The sequence below is a fragment of the Fundulus heteroclitus genome, chromosome 13, assembly GCF_011125445.2.
Source record: "Fundulus heteroclitus isolate FHET01 chromosome 13, MU-UCD_Fhet_4.1, whole genome shotgun sequence".
Classification (NCBI taxonomy): Eukaryota; Metazoa; Chordata; class Actinopteri; order Cyprinodontiformes; family Fundulidae; genus Fundulus; species Fundulus heteroclitus.
In genome coordinates, this window is record NC_046373.1 from 26,001,459 (window position 1) to 26,022,999 (window position 21,541).

Here is a 21,541-nt window from a genome sequence, read left to right on the forward strand (position 1 = left end):
TCTTGATTCAACTACAAATACTCCAGTTAAAACTAGACTTTTTAAATCGTTTAACTTACTCATACAGATTGCCTTCTTAACCAGCTGAGTTGCACGCCCCATTTAAAATTCATTTTAAGTTTTGTTGCATGTCAAAGGCACACAACACATCAAGTCTTTAGGTACACATCACTTTTTTTTTATTCCAGTGGTGATAAGATGATAGAAAATAAATGAAGTAAATCTTTATTGTATCACATGTTCCTGGTGATGTACCTGTTTATGTGTCACCGACAGTTTCTTCTACATCTTCAGTGTCCAGGTGCATTGAAACTTGAGCCACACACTTCCTTCCTCCCAGGATCCCTCACTAAACTTGCCTGCAGGTCATACGGACATGCTGGCCAATGAGCTTGTTGATTGTAATCTGTGCTGGGGGTTGAGGGGGGTGTTGGTGTGTAGGTGATTGTGCTTCGGGATCAACTTTCAAGTGAAATCTGCTGCTTCAGAGGCCGCTTTCTGAGTTCATGTGTAACAATCTTCTCTGTTTGAGAACTGTTTTGGCATGCCTTTGTATGTATGCATGCCCGTGCATGCGTGACTGTTTATGCATGTGTGTGGTCTTTGTAAGATGAGGATTGCCCCCCCTGTGGTGATGGATGTACAGATCACTTTCAAAGAGCAAAGATTTGTTTCCCCCAGTGAACAAAACGTTTCCAGCAGAGAGCAGGCAGTAAGTGAAAAGAGAGCTTTTCAAAACACATCAAAAGGCCTGATATGTTTCAAAAATAGTGCTGTGAATAGAAGAGTAATGTTATTACTCAATGTGTTTTTCCCTTAAAAATTGAAGCGCATACAGATATCTACATAGGCTGATTCTCTGCTTTGGGAGAATTGGTGACAAAGTCTTGCAGAGAGACAAATTAGAACAAAATAACTTTATTTGACAACCTTTATCACATTAATTGAGAGTAAAAACAATGTATTCATGTCTGTCAAGGTTCATGCTGTTTTGCTCACCACAGGCTCTGCATTTATTTCTCTGAAATCTTTAGGAAACAACAAAATCCAATAAAATTGTTCTTGACCCGATCTGGCTTGTTCACATTTTCCCTTTTTTTTTTATTTGAGGAGCTGACGTCAATGTAAAAACCAGTGATGTTGAAATCAGGACACATAAGGCTTCTGTTAGTGCCCCCTGCATCTATGCAGTCAAGCTTGCACATCTGTATTAAGGCATTTGTTCTTGTACTGTCAGAATCTCTGACATTACAAGATAGCGCTGAGGAAATCTACTGTGTGCTCTTCTATAAAATCCAGCATCTTGCAAATAAAAGATTGAATGTTTTTTTTTCTGGATAGAAATTTCATGCTTCTAGACCTAAAATAAAATATAAAAGTTGACTATATAAAATGTGAAGGGTTTTAATCCCCTATTGAATTTGCATTTTTCGGTTGATTAAAAAAATCAATCATGTTTTTAGTGTCAATCCAGTTCTAAATTATGTATAATATGCATATTGCATACACACATACAAACGTAAGTATTAACTGCAGATTAGCTAAACTGGGCATAGTAAAACATAACTCTGACCCCCAGGTAAGAGCTTTCTGTGCGCTACATGGTATGTGTTGAGAACGCATTTCTGATTTCTGGAGCTATTTACCTATAGTCATCCATATCTTTTGTGAAAAAAATACAACTTACATGTAGTTGCTTGGGTTTGACTGGAAAACATTTATTCTAATCTATGTCACTATCATACAAACAGGCTCAGATATGCACAGACCCCACTGGCATTTTGTTAAAAGGTACAAGTTGGTACTTCTCAGTTGTTCAACTAGCAAGTTTTTTGATCACATGATTGATTTTATCAATTAAAAACCTTCTGGCATAATTCTGGCTGGATATTAAACAACTCTCATCGGCAGAATATGCAGCGCTATTTTGTATTGATATGTTTGCTCTCAAAGTGCATTAATAATTGACCCAACTAACATAAAATATTAAATAAATCAAAAACCTTGTGTTATTGTGGCCAAACAAAGCATCTTTTTCCAGGAAGCAGGACATAACCGCCTGTTTATATTGAGTTTTCTTTTTCAGTATTTTGCTGTTGTTTATGCTCTACTGGTGTTCCCTTATAAATTAATTCCTTTAGGTTTTAACAGGGCGGGGGTGTTTGCAAATACATTAACAACAGCTCAACTAACAATGTCAAAGTGATCACAAGTCATTGCTCTCTAGACATAGAGTTTTTGACTATTAAATGTAGACATTTCAGTCGGCCCAGAGAATTTACCACCATCCACATCACTGCTGTTTACAGTGTCCCCAGTTCTTTTTTTTGACATGTCCTATCAAGCAATGTAGCATTAAGAATTGCTGTCTTAATGCCAATGAGAGCCCAACAGATTTACTTTCACAAGTGGAGTATATATATATATATATATATATATATATATATATATATATATATATATATATATATATATATATATATATATATATATATATATATATATATATTAATTCAAAAAGATATTATTCGTTCAATTCTTGATCAATGGACACAAAAGTGCCCCCAGTTCTAACACCAAGGAGGCTCAGAGTGTGCTCTAGTGTCCATCAGTGGCTTGCAAGCCACAGATCCAGGCAGCATTTGTCATTGTTGCTGGTGATTTTAATTGGGCCAATATGAAAACAGTTCTCTCACATTTCCAGCGGCATGTGAACTTTGCAACTAGGAGCTCAAACACAGTAGAGAGAGCCTACACAAAAGTTAAGGCAGCATTCAAGGCAGTAGCCCTCCCATGGCTTCAGCCCTGGTGAAAACGACGGGAAGGACTTTAAAGTGCAATCTTTTGATTGCAGTGAAATTACATTTTTAGGTTGGATATTAGATATTAGCGTTGCACTTATTCTGCTCTGTCTTGTTCTGCTTTCTCTACTGCTGCTGTAGCAGGAAAGCATAGAGCCTGCCTTCTCGCAGTGGTTCATTTGACCAGTGGGTCGAGGCAGATGAGCGTTCACACTGAGCTTGGTTCTGGTTCTGCTGGAGGTTTTCCTTGCTGTTAAAGGGAAGTTTTCATCTCCACTGTCGCTTCATGCATGCTCAGTATTAGGGATTGCTGCAAAGCCATGGACAATGCAGACGACTGTCCACTGTGGCTCTACGCTCTTTCAGGAGGAGTGAATGCTGCTTGTCAACACTTGATGCAATCTACTGGATTTGCTTAGATAGGAAACTGTTTTACTGATCTGTCTGGATGATTTGATTGATTTGCACTATATAAATAAAATTGAATTGAAAAATGTTAAACTGAGCTCGTGTAATAGGGGCTTAGGACTGTGCTGACCAGCTGACTCGTGTCCTCACAGACATATTTGACACCTTGCTGGCCCATGCTGTCGTCCCATCCTGTTTTATAACTGCCATTATCATACCAGTGCCAAAAAAAAAACCCAACAACAACACAATTTAATCAATGAACAATCACCGCGTCCTCCTACTTTCTCCCATCATGGTGAAGTTTTTCGAGAGATTGGTGAAGGATCGCATCATCTCCAAACTCCATTCCTCACCAAGGACAAAATTGCTGGCCTACAGAGAGGAAGTTAAATACGTGGTAGACTGGTGTGACAAAAATAATCAACCAAATAAAAGAGATCACCATTGACTTCAGGAAATATTAGGCAAGGCATTATTAGGCATCAAACTCCTGGGGGTTCAGATCACAGACACTGATCTGGTCCTGCCACACCTCTGCTTTTGTAAAGACAAATCAGCATTTCTGCGTCAGATGACGCCCCCTCCCCCCAATCCTCACCACTTTCTACAGAGGGATGATAGAGAGCACACCAAACAGCTGCATCTCTGTCTGGTTTGGGGCCTGTAAGGCCTCAGAATATAATTGTCTAGAGAGAGGACAGCGGAGAGAATCATTGTGGTAGTGCTTCCCTCCATCCATGACACTTCTCACAGACGCTGCCTGAACAGGGCTCAGACAACCCTAACCAAGCAGCAAAAATCTCTGTATGTATCTTGACCGTTATAGTAGCAGAAAAGCGCTGCTGCATAATGGGTAATTCTGTGAGTGACACATCGTAAAGTCCCGCCTCCCGCGCTGTGATTGGTCCGGTCTGTTTTGGTATGGAGTCTTACCAGACTGATTTATGCTCTGTGTAATTCAGTCTGGCTGGCCAGGCCTCACTTTTCTAGCTCATGCAAGACCAATTAACCTATAACAGTCATGTTTTTGGACTGTGTGAGGAAACCAATGTACCTAGAGAGAACCCATGCATGCATTAGGAGAACACACAAACTACATGCAGATGGACCCCAGCCCAGGGGACCCAGGACCTTCTTGCGTCAATGTAACAGTGCAACCAACTGTGCCGCTGTGCAGCCCTAAAAAACTAACAGCTGCACTCAATAGTGGTCACTAACCAGGCCTGGGCATTGTAATATATATTTTTAAAACATTCAACTGAATATTTAAACCCATGTGCATAAGGAAATTCAAACATATAGGGGGCTTATGGTTATTAGAAATCAATCAAGATTTACATGCAGGTGAAGATTTAATATGCAGGTGAAGATTCTCAATCATCCAGGTCATGATCAATCCAACAAAAAAAGAAAAATGGACTTATCAATTGAAAATGTCTGAAGTAGTGTGTAATTCAGAGCTTTATAGCTTCAGAATAGAAGTCCAGTTGTTTTGTTTTTATACTCTATTTTTTTTTAACATTCCATAATGATTCAACCCTGGGGGGAAAAAGCAATGTTTATATCTAAAGTGTTAACAATGGGTCTTTTTTAACTGTGGGTTACTTATGTTACTCTAATTGTAATCCAAAATTCAAAGCTTCGCCTTTTCCATATTTCAGCCTAAAAAACGATCAATGGGGGATTACACAAACCGTCCCTGTCCCTGTGAGTGCCTCTCTTTCCCTCGCACTCTGTGTATTCAGCTCAGTACTGCTGACTGTGTTGGACTCCGGAGCGTCTGTCCGACCTGACGCGCTCCAGTACCACAGCGCAGCTGTCACCATTACTTCATTCTCATTGGCCCAGTACCGAGAGAGGCAAACAACGGGGGAGAGAGAAAGCGCCGGACCCCTGCGCTCTGCGCCATCGATCTGCAGAGGGGCAGCGAGGATCCTCTATCCGACTCAGGGCACGGATTTCGGAGTTTTCTTTCCTCGCTTATCTTCTGGAATGCCAAAGGTGGATCCGCTTTTTGGAACAGGATGCTGCTGGGCAATTTGGTACGGTAAGACTGTCACAGTTTCGTGTTTGATTACCACATCGTTGCGTTTTGGCTCATTATGTGCAGCGTCCGAAGGTTTCCTATAACCGCCCCCCCCCCCCCCCTCCTACCCAGAAAAAAAAACACACACAGAGCTGTTGGACAATTGACATATCGACCTGCGCAACTGAGAGAAGCGCTCTTTGGCTCACATCAGGCGCACGCAGAAAAAAAAAATGTCATGCTTCACCTCCACAGAAGGCGTAAATTATATAACTCCTCCCTGGATGAATTTGAATTGTGGAGCAGGGATGCCTGGCTGCTGTTGCTCTGACACAAGCCGAACAAGGGGATGGATTGCTTCAGTGCTGCTTAATGTCAACAGCTACACAGCCCTGTTTACCTGGGGGAGTTGAAGGTAAACACAAGCTGTAGGTTAATGGTCAGACTGTGGATTGACCCCGTTTCCATGTACCACAACGTGGCTTTGATCATTAGAAGGAACTGACCTGACAGATGTATTACTGTGCCTCTTGTTTACACAGTAATGGCATTAATCTACAAGCAATGTGGCCTGCATCTCGTTAGTAATATGTGCTTTGCCCTCTGAAATTAAACAGCTATCGATGTTTACTTTTTAATAAGATCATAATTAAACTTTTACCAAATATCAAACTGATGACTTCAGTGGCTGGTATGTTAATGAAGCTTTAAAATATTCACATGGTCACAAGTCGGGGTCATAACGTCAACAAGCTTGAGCCAGTCTTCAGAAATCAAACTGAATACCAAACAAAGGTCATGATGAACCATATTCATGCTCTAAATTTTGGAAGATGTGTATGCACGAAAGCAGGAACTACAATAGATAAAAGTAAAATTAGCAACTGATTATGTCATCATAGCAACACTTAACTGAATTGGTAGAATAATTAACTGGTGTTCTGTAGTCTCTAGTCTCTTCCATCATTATTTATTTATTTTTTATTTTTTTTTTATTTTTTTTGGGGGGGGGGGTCAGTGATTGAAAATCCATTTATTTAAAGCAGTGGTTCTTAAACTTCATACACCAAGTCATACCTCAGTAACTATTTTCCTAGTCCTGCCATCATTAGATATTCTAAAACAGTTGTACAACACAACACTGAGCAAATCCCACTGATTTTTCCAACTTGAAACTGGAACAGTTAAGCACTTGTTCCTGGTTGTTCTGCGGTCCACTTCAGTTTGTTCAGTTTTGCTACTTCACTTCTGTTTTGAGTATTTTCTCACGAAGGAAAGACCAATGTTCTCAAGCACTTATTCTTTTTTGGCTGTGGTGCTTCTTAGCCTTGCATTGAAGTTCATTTCTAATAGCACTAAACATAATTATTATCACTATTTATTCAGAGTAGCACTGAGAAGCACCCTAAATACAGGCAGTGGGAGTTGTAGCACTGCCTGAGAACAATAGACTTAAAGAAAACCAGGATTCTGTAATGGAAAAAAAAGATTGTGTTTTTAATCAAAGAAATGCTCTTGCCCAATGTGATTTTAGTTGGAAACCTCCCGGAGATGCATCTGTAACATATTTCCTAACAAAATATGTTCAAGCTGTGATTCCACATTACTGAATCTGTAACTGTAGCTTTGCATCTTAGTTCCTGAGCCGAGAGCGTTCATTGGGCAGGCTGACACTGTTAATGTTTGACGGTTCTCACTGATGAAGTCGTCCTGGCCCGTTGCTGGACTGCTGCAGTGATTTACGATCCCGAGCCAAGTTTTAATACACATGATTTGAGAAATGCCAAGCTGTAATTTGTACAACCTGACTTTGATTCACTACTATGGCAGCAGCATTGACGGTGAAGGGGAAGCTGTGGTGTGTAAAATCTCTCTGAAAATGGTTTCACGGTTTGCGAAGAGACAGTTTTACAAGGTTGTAAAAGCTGTTTCCAATCTGAACCTCATTTGGTGAGACCTTGCACCAAAAGCAAATATTTTACAAACATAAGTCAAGTTTTAGAGCTTGAAGTGTATTTAACCAGTTGATGATTTGTTACACTTTATTTGTGTCTTGCTGAAAAATTGATATGTTAACAACTTATATTGCTTTCTGTCAAGAACCTTGTCCTTACTAGGATGAATAATAAAAAAGTATACGTATTAAAAGACACAAAACAGGGGTAAGAGCATTCATAGAATGCATACAAATCAGTTAAAGCAATAAAATAGAGTACATATGAGCTTCTCAAGTAGTTTTGAAAGGTAAATAAAAAGAAATGAGTTTTAAGAATTGATTTGAATTAAAAACAGAGAGAATAGGTCTAATTTGCAGCAGTAAATTATTGCTCATCTAGGGGCTGCAACTGAAAACGTATAGCGCCTCGTCAGGTCCTTGGAGCTTTGAGGATCAGCTGATCTGCTGACCTGAGAGAACGGGAGGGTGTATCAAGGTGGAGCAGCTCAGAAAGGTCGGATAGAGCAAGACCGTGAAGGGCTTGAAAAATATTTGATTGGATTTTAAAATTAATTTGAAAATATACAAGTCACCAGAGGAGAAAATGTAAAATAGTATAGTATGCTCATTTTTATTTGTTTGTAGTCTTTGGAGCTGGGCCATAAATGAACCTCTAACCCCTACTCACAGCACCTTGCACAAATCAAGGCGCGTGGTGACAAAGGCATAAATTACAAGCTCAGAACAGCAATCAGGCTTAAACGCAGCCAAGCAAAAAGCAAAATGTCCGTTTGCCTCCAATTTAAGCCTGTTTGCTGTTGCAATGGCCCACATACCGGTAACTGAGAATTTGCACTGGCATACAAGATCAAAGTGCTTTTGGAAAACAATTGCTTTTATTTAGCCACGTACCTCAAATAATAAAAGCTTTATATGACGACCACCCCTGATCTGAGTATCAATTTCAAGCTAATTGTAATCTTTAACCCCATGAAAAGTAATGGTTGTCTTGGTGTAGTCAGCCAGGAATCCTATATCCACCCACAGGGTTTCAGGTGTGCTACCAAACCCTCTGATTTCAGTTTTACTTCCAGTGAGCTTTAGAAAGTTGAGAGCCCTCCAGGCCTTTATAAAATCAAGCCATTGTTTAAGTGACGCAGCACAGAATAGCATGTATCTCAGCATGCAGCCAAGTTGGAGCAAATAAAGAGAGAAGAGAAGGGGAGCTAAAATCCACAGAAATAAAATTGCATGATTGGGTATAATTTCAGCAAAATTAAATCAGAAAAAAACATTTAAGGAATCCTTTTTGTACTTGGGGCGGCCAATAGATCACAGCACCTGACCTAACACAGCCAGAATTGTTCTGCTCAAATATGTTCAATTCAAAGCTGGCAATAGGATGAGAACAATAGCTGTTTACATTTCAACTCTTAAATCACTATTGCTCCTCTTTGGCTAGAGGAAGAAGCTAAAGTTGCAGGAATTGCCGGGTAGGGCTTCTGTGAAGATGCTGAACTCACCAACAGTCACTCAGTCAGAAACAGAAAGTCAAATCTGCAGAATATGAAGTAATCCTTAATGGAGCAATAAGCAACATTTCATTATTTTAGATAGAAAGAAAATCTGACAACACAATCTGTAGAATCAGTAGCTGGAAAGACATCATTATACATCTTTATAAGAGCTGATAATGGACAGTGTAAAGCTTTGACAACAAATGGAAAAACCTCTAAAATATTCTGCTCCTTCAGGGAAGCCATTTATTGGGAATAAGTAACCTTCTTAAGGGGTTTAGAAAGGAAAGGAAGTTTAGAGATTGGCCTATAAGTTGCCAAAATGTAGAGCAGGTGTTTTGTAAATTAGAAGTTGAACAACTACTTAAATAAAACTTTTTAGCAGAGCACCTGAAGACACACTGCTGTTAATTCTGTTTTAAACAAAAAGTTCCTAAAGTGGGAAAATATATATTTTTAAGAAGTTATGGACTTACAGCATCATTGGGGCAACCTACAAGCTTTAAATGTCCAACAATCTCCAGCGAAGAGCTCCATTTCTAATTCCTCAGATGAATTGGAAAAAATGATTTCATGCATTTGTGTCATTGCGCTTACGTACATTACCGGAAAGCTCTATTCGCTGATTTGGATAAATCTTCACTTTTACTCCTCTAAATCCTACAAAATGCTGCGGCCAGACTTTTGAATCTCCCCCAGGAAGCGAGATCACATCGCCCCCATTTCATATTCCTTCCTACCAATGGAGCTCAGGATCCGCTTTAAAATTCTCACACTAACCCCCAGATTCCACATCCTCCGTGACCGCTCCGCTCCGCTTCGTTCCGTTCCCGTACGCGCAGGTCCGACTGCCGTAGCAACTAGGTTATTTTAATTAATGAGAATGATTCCACATCCTCTGTGACTCCTCCAAACGTCACTTTCAAAATAAGGAACAAAGTCCAATTTTCAAACGCCAACCATCTCCGGTTTGTCAAAGTCAAATGATGTAAACAGAGATTGTTAACCCCAAATTGAATATATGTTTTAATATTCACAATAAAATCAACTGTTTTATTTAAATATTCGATGCAAACCTCTCTTTTTGCACCAGATAAGGAAGCAGATTTGTCTTTTCAACATCCCCTCCAAATAAATTTGCATTCTGCTTGCTTGCATATCTACAGATGCTCTCCTCGAGCTCCAAGAAGCTTTGGAAAGGAGTTAGACACAGTAACCATGGATGTAGCAGGGGTCACTTTTCATTACGGGGTTACACATAGACTAAACAACAAAGCCCCTGATTACTTAGGTGATCTTACAAAATATACCGCTGCTTGTTCTCTTCGTTCGGAAGCTCAGATTCTGATAGTTTTTCCACGCACCAGATTAAAGACAAACGGTGGTTCGAGTATTTCTGTCTGTGGAACAGTCTACCTCTGCAGCTACGTTTAATTGAGTCTGTGGACTCTTTTAAGAAGCAATTAAAAACTTTCTTGCTTTAGCAGGCCTTCTGTTGAATGTTTACTTTCATCGTTGTTTTATTCTATTTTTATTATGTAATTTTAATTGTTTTTTTTATTGGTTTTGCTGTACAGTGCTTTATGATGTTCTGTCCGTAAAAGGCTCTTAATAAATATAGTTTATTTACTCAGAAAAAAGACTCACCGGCTCAAACGGGCAAAAAACATCAAAGCATGGAACATCCTCTGAAGGGTCTTAAACAAATTGTGAGATAACAGCCCTAGTTGATGCAACCTCCATCCATTTTCTATACTCGCTTATCCCTGCAGGTTCACGTGTGGGCTGGTGCTTATCTCCAGCGGTCAAGTTGATGCAACCTTATCTATAAAAGTGAAAGTTGCACAAGCATCAGGAGAGGGTGCAATGCGATTCGTTTGTGGGACATTAAGAACAGTGTTGATAGTTTAAAATAAAACAGACTGAGTGACAGCAGAGTAAGGCGTTCTTTTGACGTTTTTCGCTGTTGTCTGATACTGACGCCAACAGTCTTTTAACATCAGAAATGAAACCTGCTGTTTAACCTTTTTTCCACTTGTGCTCAGCCCGTCGGCACTCATGCCTGACAGCTCAAGTTGTTTCATTTAACCAGGGAGCCACATTGGAGCCGCAGAGTCCTGGCAGTCTGACAGGTGGAGTGAAACCACAGTCTAAGTTAGAAAAGCACAGTTCTGGATAAAAAACAGCTGAAGCCAGAGCGGCAGCGGAGGAGTGACTCGAGAGGGTCAACGAGCACTAGTTTCATCAGTTTTACAGGAAAGAGAAATGACAAATAAAACAGGCATATGGTCTGAAAATACAGCATCACAAATCTTTAAGTGATAAACAACCAAAACATAGGATAAAACCAGATCAAGCGTGTGTCTGCATTCATGTGCAGGACCAGACACAGACTGAAGATTTAAAGAGGTTAAAAAAGCCTTTTAATGATGGCTTATCAGAGCAAAGCACATGAATATTTATATCCCCAGAAATAAAAATGCATGATTGGGTATAATTTCAGCAAAATGAAATCAGAAAAATCATTTAAGGAATCCTTTTTGTATTTATGGCGGCCAATAGATCACAGCACATAACACAGTCAGAATGGTTCAGCTCAAATATGTTCAGTTCAAAGCTGGCAAAAGAGGATGAGAACAATAGCTGTTTACATTTCAACTCTTAAATACGGTCACTATTCCTCCTCTTTGGCTCGAGGAGAAAGCTAAAGTGGCAGGAATTGCCGGGTAGGGCTTCTGTGAAGATGCTGAACTCACCAACAGTCACTCAGTCAGAAACAGAAAGTCAAATCTGCAGAATATGAAGAAATCCTTAATGGAGCAATAAGCAAAATTTCATTATTTTAGATAGAAAGAACAAAAAAAATAGTTACATGAAGAGCTGAAGGTGTTTCAGCTCACACCATATTCCAATCTTTTTAGATTGGAATATGGTATGACGTCACTCACCATCTCTCTATGTAGTTCTCTGGTCTCTCGTTTACAAATCAGGGCCAGCCGCACCTGCATGTACATGCATGTGAACAGCTGCCACTCAGGGCTTAGCCCCTCCCTGCCCATAAAATGCCACTGTCAGAGCAGTGGAGTATAATGGCGGAGAGCACGTCCAGCTGATCGAAATTTTGTCTTGCTAACAGGAATATAAAATTATGAGTTACTTAAATACTTACTAATTATGACATGTTCCTCCAAAAAGTGATGCTTTTTTTCATGTATATGTAGGGGTAAAGGGGCAGGGGAAGGTGCGGGTTGCAGCTAGAATGGAAGGAGAGAGCGGTGTGGCTTGTCATACAGCTTGTTTTGGTCTACAAACAGTGCTCAACAGCCCACCTAGTGGTAAATTTACACTTATTGCTCCTTCAAGGACAAAAGGTTCATCATCTTTACTGTCATTGCAATAAAGTACATTCCAATGAAATTTGGTCTCTGCATTTAACCGATCCCCTTGGTGAGCAGTGGTCTGGCACTGTGCTGCACAATCTGGGGTTAAGGGCCTTGCTCAGGGAACCAGAGTGGCAGTTGAACCCAGAATCTCCATTAGGCCACCACTCCCATAGGTGGCTCTCTAGGATCTTCTCCCAGCTACTGTCCTTTAGCAGGGTCACAGGTATTGGCTTTAGGGAAGAACAAGAAGGAGATGCGTAGTGTCCAGTTGAGCTGTGAAAAAATGCGTTATTGCACTTGCAGAAGGAAACAGGCTCTGTCAAGAGTGGGATTTAAACCCATGCCACGCAGGGGAGACTGCAACCTTAACGCAGCGCCTTGGACTTTTATTTGCTGCTGGCAGAGCATTAACCAGACTGATCCTAGCAGGGACCAGCAGATCCACTTTGATAGCTATCCAGTGTGCGAAACCGAGGCCACGGATTCCGCGGATTGACCCCATGTCATCAGGGTCAAGGATATCAGATTAGGAGGCGCTGGAACACCTCACTGCTAACAACAGGTACCAACCAGGCACCGTCAGGGTTCAGTGAACATTGAGTCATAAAGAGACGAGATACAGCTCCACAATCTAGTGGAAGAAGGGCCCTCCCAGGTGAGGGAGAACATCCTAGATGCCTTTAGCTTTACCAATACACCACTGTTGTTGCCCTTGCAATGGGTTCGCTTACACCATCGACGTGGATTGAGGGCATAGCACAGGCGAGCAGAGATTTCTGAAAGGAGGGTGAACACAGATTTATACCCGACATGATGCAGCTTTGGTGGAGTCATAGAAAAAAACCCTTAAGCAGGAAATACACTGGGGGTGTAACGTAAGCGGCGTGGCTTACGGCCGTGTTTTTAAGAGCATAAATTTACACCAAATGCTGCAAAGTACGCTCCACAGATGCGTGTTCTGAGCAGAAAAGAAGTTTTGCCACATGGAAAGCGCACCAAGTAGAAGGCGCACCTCGGCCTTCCTTCTGTTAGTTGACAAAGTGTTGTGAGAGGAAAGGCAGAGTGCTCAGCAAAAGTGGGTGCATCCCATCAATCCGCAGTGTCAACAAGGTGACTTCTACCACCTTGGTAGTTTCAGCCGAACTGAAACTCGACTATTATTTTTGACACAGGGTGTTGTTTTCCAAAGTGGTCTGGAGATTTTATAGGGGGGCGCAATGAAATTTGATGCAGCAAATAATATTAATATCGATATGAAGAATATACTGATCCACAACTGCTTTTATTGATTCAACAAATATCAAACAAGAGGCTCAAACTAAGCTGAAGCAACCACAGAAAACCTCTTTATCAGAGTGGAAAATATAACGGAACGTCATTCCGGACCTTCCTTGGACCCTTGTCTTTGTGTTGTTATCGGTATTAATATTTCAGTTACTAATACTATGTATATACACAAAGTGGTACCTGTGTTTTAGTTTGAATAGAACTGTATCTTTGTTTAAATTAGTTTATCCAATATTACATATTAAACATATTGTTCAGACAAAAATAAATTAATTATTGGTACATTTGTGATCATGCTATGTTCATTTCTGTATATTACTGCTCCTTTAAACAACCCAGAAATGTATTTTTTGAATTGGCAGAGAAAATGCGGTAGAGAAGAGGGAGGCTCACTCGTGAACTTACTGTGAAGATACGTTATATTTTCTGAGTTTATTGTGCAAAACCTTTCGCTGTGAGCAGATAATTTGATCTGCTGCAGGAATGAAAAGTAACATGGTGATCTAAATTATATTTTATTATGTTCAACTACTTCAGGAATAAATTCTTTGATTTTCACAGAACCAAGCACCTTATCAGTTTCCCATCTTGATGCTATTCCAGCTAAAAGCTCCAAGAGAGGGTTCTTATTGTTTTCTATCGTAGCCAGAGCTTTTAAGGTCACCTCAGCTGTCAGCTGTAAGTCCCTCTAATCTGTTCCTCAGAGGACCCTGCGGATGTTTATTAAAGTAAACCTCCACCTCATTTGTTGCTGGATGAATACAAGAATCAAACATTGTTATTTTTAATATGTAACCATAATAAGATTTGTAGTAATTGTAAAAGTGATTAGCTGTAATTCACAATCAGCCCGCTCTGGGTCAGCATTCAGGTTTTACTGCTAACTTTAGCCTAAGTTATGCCACCCATTGCTGTGCGCACATGCACCAGGCTACCCTCTGAAATGATCTGTCCCTATAGTTCTGTTCGAGTTATGAATGATGCTGACACCCCGGACCAGGTCCGTCCCGGCATGTGCACGTAGTTGTGGTGCTGCGTGTGGGTAAATAACCCAATTTTTCAGCCTTCTTTTTCTTTTGACTCATTGACAGGTTATGGTGGACTGGATAGGTATAATAAAGTGTTGTTCACTCTAGTCAAGCCAGCGACCCGAGTAACGCACGGTTTGTAGTCCGACCAATCAAATTACACGGTAAAGGAGCCGCAGGTCCATGGGAATGTTTTTTTTTTTACGAAACACGTAGCACAGATCCAGGTCCAGTTTTATAGACATGAGAGCACACAGAGCAGGCATGAAAGCCACAATTTGATCTGACTTTGGTTCAGATATACGTCCCACCACAAAATATGAATCTATAATCATCAAAGATGCTGGGATTGGTAGTGATGCATAAGGGGGGCATAGCCGTTTTCCGGAGGGTCTTAAGACCACCTCTTTCTCGTGGGCATTGCTTCTTATATTCATCATATACCATTAAAGGGTTATATTTACCGTCACAATCAGTACATTCATAACTATCATACACCCTGTTGGCAACGACAGACTGCGTGCTGCACACACTGGCATCATCTTGTCCAGGGCATTATTGCATATAGCCCCTTCTGTGAGTGAGCTTGATGCCTTCTGCTTTACGTCTTGCAAGTCATCAGGTGCAGCCCCAGCGGATCTAACTTGTTAGCGTAACATCCCGCAGATGCTGGGTTTCATAGCCTTCTTGAGAATTAGGAAGCCAAATAAACAACTCAAACTAGTTATTGTGCAACTTCAACCATTTCTGAACCATTCATCGTTGTGGCAGGCTTCATTACCGTGCCGAAGCCACCGCTCTTTCTTCCCTGGGCCACTTTTAGCGGGCACTTACCACAGCAGACTGGGAACACCCCAGCAAAAGCTCATGTTTTAGAGATTCTCTGACCCTGCTGTCCAGCTCTTATCATTTTGCCTTAATAAAAATGACTTTAACCCTGACAGTTGGCCATGCTTCCTGCTTCTAACATCAACTTTTAGAACAATATTTCCTTTTCTTACTGCCCAACATATCTCAACCACTAACAGGTGCAACGATGAATAGATAATCTATGTCTTTAACTTCACTTGTTAGTGGTTATAATGTTATGCCAAAATAGGTTATGCTGCTACATGAAGTGGGAAGTGGGCTGAAAAAAACAAATCCTCTGTTTTTCTGCAGATAGTGTTAGTGTTCTGTCTTTGGGGAACGGATGTCAGTAGAGCTCACATATTTGAAGCCACACGATCTGGAGAAGGAGATAACTGGTCACCTGTCACTAAACGTAAGAACAGATCTCTCTCTCTCTCTCTCTCTCTCTCTCTCTCTCTCTCTCTCTCTCTCTCTCCTTCTCTCTCTATTACAATTGAACAGACATATTGCCCTTGCTTTTTGAGCAGATGTGACTCATTTTATTTCCTAAGCAGCCTATCTGGCTATTCTGCTAATTGCTCTGCAAAATGAACAGTGTCAAAATGTCCCTCTATGACATTTGAAATGGCTTCGATTGAATGATGCAGAATTATTACATTTATTATTGCAAAGAAGACACAGCTGTGCTGATGGCTAGGATGGCAGCTGTCGTTTCTCACTCTTGTTCTCTTCCAGTTGTATCGGAGTGGGTCAGCACCGCGGGTTCCTGTAAGGGGAGGTGCTTTGAGCTGGAGGTGGCGGACCCTCCGGGATGCAGATGTGACAATCTGTGTAAAACTTACCTCAGCTGCTGCTCCGACTTCGATGCTCACTGCCTGAAAACTGGTCAGTATTACACAGAATTACACCACCACACTCACTCCTCCTTATTGCCATTTAACCTTAACCCAAATCCATACTCACCTGCCGCTTGAATACATGTGTGTCATGAGTTTGTTGGTCTACTGGGAATGTTATGCACAGCCATTTCTCAGGTTTAGATAACATCCAGAAAAAAGAAGAAAAAAAAAAACAGCCAATGAGCGGCAGTCGTGTGGGCGACAATGCCTTTTCTTCCGGTCAGAAGAGAATAGGCTGACTTGCTTAGAGATGAATGGTAGCGGCGACTTAGAGAATGACACATACATAAGGTACGCAAAATACCATCTCTGAAAACATAATACGTTGCGTCACAACTTGGTGCTACATCTGTCAGCTAAGAACAGGAAGCTAAGCCTGCAAATCGTGCAGGGTCAGCAAAATGTAACAATAACAGACAGGATAAACATCTTCTAGTCTAATAGGGCTTATTTCAGCCCCAGCGTTTAGAGGGTAGGGTCAAAATTTGATGCAACCTGTTATGAATTAACCGCATCCAGTTGCGGTTCTCCCAGGTTCTTTACCGGAAAAAAAAGTGATCTTATGCTGGAGACTTTTGCAATGATAAAAAGAGTCTTGAAACAGGAACTGTGCTTTAACATATCCGACAAGGAAGAGGGATGTTTACAGCTTCAGGACTGGACTTTCATACATAAAATAATGTAAGACGGGTAGATTTCTGGACGCGCCATAAACATTTTGATCCATTCTATCTTGCGTGAATGGTTTTGGCTGATGGCGGTGCTGTAGTGTTGATGTTATGTATTAATCTGATGCAGCCAGTAGTTGAAGTCGCTTTTTTCTTTAACTAAGAAAAAAAAAGGTTTAAAAACAGTCCTCCAGCTCATTTCTTATTATTAATCTTTGCTGTAATGTCTTTGGACTTGAATCTTTCAGTGCATTCAGGTACCTTGCGTCCAATTTCCCACCAATTAACCCAGTCCCTGGTGTGTTTTGAAATTGTTCACTAATCACCAATAAGGCAGAGGGGTCCTGCTATAACGCCATTGTACATGAATTATCTTTCGTCTTCTCTTAGCGAGGGGGTTTGAGTGTACGCCTGATCGTTGTGGGGAGGAGAGGAATGAAGACCACGCCTGCCACTGCTCAGAGGATTGCCTGGAGCAAGGAGACTGTTGTTCGAACTACAAATCCACCTGCAAAGGTACTCGCCATTAAACATTGATCTTAGCAGAGCAGGAACAGAATTTAATCCTGATTCAGACTGGATAAAGGCTGTTGCTTGTCATTTCTTTCAGATGAGAATTCGTGGTTGGAGGACAGCTGTGAGGAGATCAAGAGTCCTGAATGTCCTGCAGGGTAAGACTCCTTTGCTGAATGTATGTTTTTGAACCATTTAGTATCAAGATGGTTTATAAAAATAATTGCACACCTAAGGTGGATTCCAAAACTATTCACAGGCCTTGAACCTTTCCACATTTTGACACATTACAACTACAAGCTGCAATGTATTGCATTGGGATTTTATATGATAGACCAGCATAACTAATTGTGTAGTGTAAGTGAAATGAGACGTGGTTTTCAAAGATTTTTACTGAGAACTAATACTTGACCAAACATGTGGAAGAAGGTGTTGTGTTCTGATGAGACAAAAAAACTAATTAGCCTTAGTCATTAGGTAAAGACACCTGGGGAGGTGATTAGTGAGATGGGAACCAGGTGAGTCTTATCAACAAAATGCAACACACCCGAAGGAAGGACATGGATTTTTGACTTTAGGAACAATGACTAAGGACCAAACAATGAATACACCGGAATCTAAATAAAGCACAGACAAACGCAAACACGAGTAGCAATCAAAATCTCAATATCTTTCTAAATCTTAATAAATATTTCTAAGTGTCTTAGAAACACAAAAACCCACGGATCATGACAAAAAGTAGCAAGTGCTGATCTCAATGCTGAAAACCGTGCAGATTACTTAGCAGTTGTGGGCTTCTTTCTGTCTATTACACAGAATTCTAGCAAAACAAGTTTGTGGTTGTAACACAATGAAATATGGAAAAGTTAAAGGTCAATGAATACTTTGGAACAGCACTATAAAGCAGAGCAATTCTCATATTTGACTTTGTTTAGGTAATAAAAATGTTTTCACGAAGGAGGCACCCCTTTCCAGTGAGGTTAAGAGATTTTGGCCTCATCTTTAGATGAAAAAAAAAACAAGTTCAAGTGTTTTTCTGCATGTGTTTTTAACACTGACTGACACTGCCTTACAGATTTATTATGCTTTTCTGTTTTGTAATGTTTTAAACAATCAAAAAAAGGTAAGGCAAATACAGACAAAACTGTATTTTGTATTTATTTGGGTTACCTTTGTTCGATATTACCTGTAGTAAGCTGAAACATTTCAGTGTAAAAACACAAGAAATGTTTAAAGCATCAAACACTAGTTAGGGGAATCAGTCATTCTGATTTGAGGAGTTTGCACATTGTTGTTTGTTTAGTGTGTCTCTGTGTTTGCTCTGTCATGAAATGAAAATCTGTCCAAGGGCAGCAGGGATAATCTCCACCCTCGCCCATGCTGCTTTGATAGTTTATCTTTGGCGATGAGTCTTTGAGGAGTAACCTTAGAGGCCTCTTTGCCATCACCCTAGATTCAACTATGGACCCTGCTGGGCCACCATGAAATGTTAATATCTATTGCTGTCAGAAGAAATAATGTTGCCAATATTAATATATTGCTTTTTAATCTAAATCTACCAGAGGCATGAATAATTAATTGTGGCTTTACTCTATGCACAACTTGGATTCAAAGCATGCATGTCTTTAATGCATACAAATTCATTTACAGAGACTGAACAGCACCCCTTGTTCCGCTGATTCACTGAAAATAGGTAGTTTATTTATATAGGTATCACAACCAGAGGTGGGTAGTAACTAGTTACATTTACTCAGTGACATTAACTTGAGTACCTTTTTGAACAAAATGTACTTTTTACTTGAGCCACATTATTACTCAAGTATCGCTTAACTTCCTTGAGTAAAATTTCTGGCTACTCTTCCTACTGTGAATAGTTTAATAAATAAAGAACATACATGTTTTAACCAAAAATGGACCAGAGAGACAAAAAACTGTTTATGATAAAGTGAGACTTCTTATTTGTGCACAGCTTTGATATTTTAATGTTATTTTCTATCTGCTGAGCTCATTGAGCCATTTGGAGGTCAAATGAACGTACAGTAAACAGTAGATGTTGTCATTAAAAGTACTTGCACTGTTCTAACATGCTGTATATACATTAAGTGTTGCTTTCAAGGTTAATGTTGGGGGTGCACATCACGGACAACCTCAACTGGTCTGTGAACACCACGTCACTGGTGAAGAGGGCACAGAAACGACTGTACTTCCTGTGGAGGATGAGAAGAGCCCACCTGCCCCCGCCCATCCACACGACCTTCTACAGAAGTACCATAGAGAGCATTCTGACCAGCTGTCTCTCTGTGTGGTGTGGAGGCTGCAATGCCTCCGACTGGAATAACGTGAGGAGAGTGGTGAGGACAACAGAAGAGATCATCGGGGCTCCTCTTCCCTCCATTAAGGACATTTCATCTGAGCGCTGCGTGGCCCGAGTCCGTGACATCATCAGGGACCCACACACCCCCACCATGGACTGTTCTCGCTGCTGCCCTCTGGGAAGAGGTTCCGCAGGTCCACCAGGTTCTGCAAAAGCTTTTTCCCTGTCGCCATCAGACTGTTGAACTGCTGAAGCTATAACTGGACTCTGTACCACATTTGTCCTACATTGTTTACATTTTAATTGCTGTACTGTGAAATCACTGTTGCACTTTATCCGGTAATTTTATCCTGTAATTCACTTTATTCTGAAATCTACTGCAATTCACTGAAATTTTCAAGCTGTATGCAAACGAAATTCCGTTCTGTACGCACTCTGTGCATACAAAATGACAAATAAAGTTGTCTAAGTCTAAGTCTAATGTTGAAGAAAATATTTAGAAAAGTGCTTATTCTGCCTGAATTTTGCAATTATGTTATTCTTTGCATTTCATTTTTGTCTTTAAAATACCAGAATTTGCACATAACCTTGTATCTTTGTCTGTCTGATAACATGATTTTCTCAATATTAAATCCTCAGCTGTCGAGCATTAGTTACTCAGTGCTTGAGTAGCCTTCTTACAGAATACTTTTAATTTCTTAGTACTTAGTAAAAAATATGCTGAAGTAGTGCTACTCTCACTTGGCTACTCTACCCACCTCTGATCACAGCTATTTATGCAACTTATTTGGAAACCATATTGGATTTTTAAGACCCCTGAGAAGTCTTGAACATTTTAATGTATTATTTGTTTTCACAGAACTGTTTTGGAACTCAAACGAGAAATAAAGTATCTCAGAAAGTTTTAAAAAATGTCTGACAGATATAGAAAATAGTCAATGTTTTGTTTAAACGTGTTTAAATTCCACCGGCCTCCATCTAACCATAATCTATCAATCAATTCATACACGATTTCCTGTCAGCATTTCCAAACTGTCATTTTTGTTTTTTGTTACATATTTTTTCACAGTTTCATTCGTCCTCCGCTCATCATGCTGTCTGTTGATGGATTCAGAGCCTCCTACATGAAGAAGGGCCCATTTGTCATCCCCAACTTACATAAACTCAGTATGCCTTCCTTTTATTCTTTCTGTATGTTTCTGTCAGAGAAGACTTGTGTTTGTTTCAATTACCCCCTCTCGGCAATAATTTTCCTTTTAATGTAACAGGTTTTAATGTTTTATTCCTAAAGCAAATTGTTTGCTCTGTTTTAGGGTCATGTGGCGTATCGCCCCCATACATGCGGCCAGTCTACCCAACAAAGACGTTTCCAAATTTATACACGTTAGCCACAGTAAGTGACCGCTGCATTATGTTATGAGTCATTCACATGAATTTCTGCTTTGCAAAAGTCTTATTGAAGAGAGGCTAAAGCCAGTCTGAATGGGGTTGAAAGCGAAGTAAAATAATGTTTGTTTCAGTTCAGTTTTATCTATGGACTGTCATGTTGTGACGTCGGTACCAGCCTGATTTTAAGCCTGCCCTGACATTGCACTGTGGGGTTCATTTGCAGGGTCTGTACCCGGAGTCCCATGGAATTGTGGGAAACACCATGTATGACCCAGTGTTCAATGCCACCTTCAGCCTGCGCACAAGGGAGAAACTGAACCACCGCTGGTGGGGTGGACAGCCAGTGAGTACTGTTCAGATACTAGCCATTCATTTAACCGGCATCTCTTTAAATTCCAAGAACTGCTTAATAAAATACTTTGCAATGGAGCTAGTAGTATGTTTCATAAGAAGAGAGGAACTGAAGCTAGCTGTTCAAGTAAAAAAAAAATCTTGAAATGGTCACAGGCTCCTCCAA

The 21,541-nt window shown here is 40.4% G+C and overlaps 1 protein-coding gene across 1 annotated transcript in view; it reads left to right on the forward strand.

Annotated features, from left to right (window-relative positions):
- The first annotated feature begins 5,024 nt into the window (after nt 1-5,024).
- LOC105916449 (ectonucleotide pyrophosphatase/phosphodiesterase family member 2) overlaps nt 5,025-21,541 on the forward strand; it is a 43,054-nt gene continuing 26,537 nt past the window's right edge. The window contains exons 1-8 of the mRNA XM_036145500.1: nt 5,025-5,254; nt 15,551-15,653; nt 15,977-16,126; nt 17,199-17,324; nt 17,419-17,479; nt 20,705-20,802; nt 20,949-21,028; nt 21,248-21,367. Of these exons, the coding sequence (XP_036001393.1) occupies nt 5,237-5,254; nt 15,551-15,653; nt 15,977-16,126; nt 17,199-17,324; nt 17,419-17,479; nt 20,705-20,802; nt 20,949-21,028; nt 21,248-21,367 (756 nt within the window). The 5' untranslated portion in view covers nt 5,025-5,236. The remainder of the gene's footprint in view (nt 5,255-15,550; nt 15,654-15,976; nt 16,127-17,198; nt 17,325-17,418; nt 17,480-20,704; nt 20,803-20,948; nt 21,029-21,247; nt 21,368-21,541) is intronic.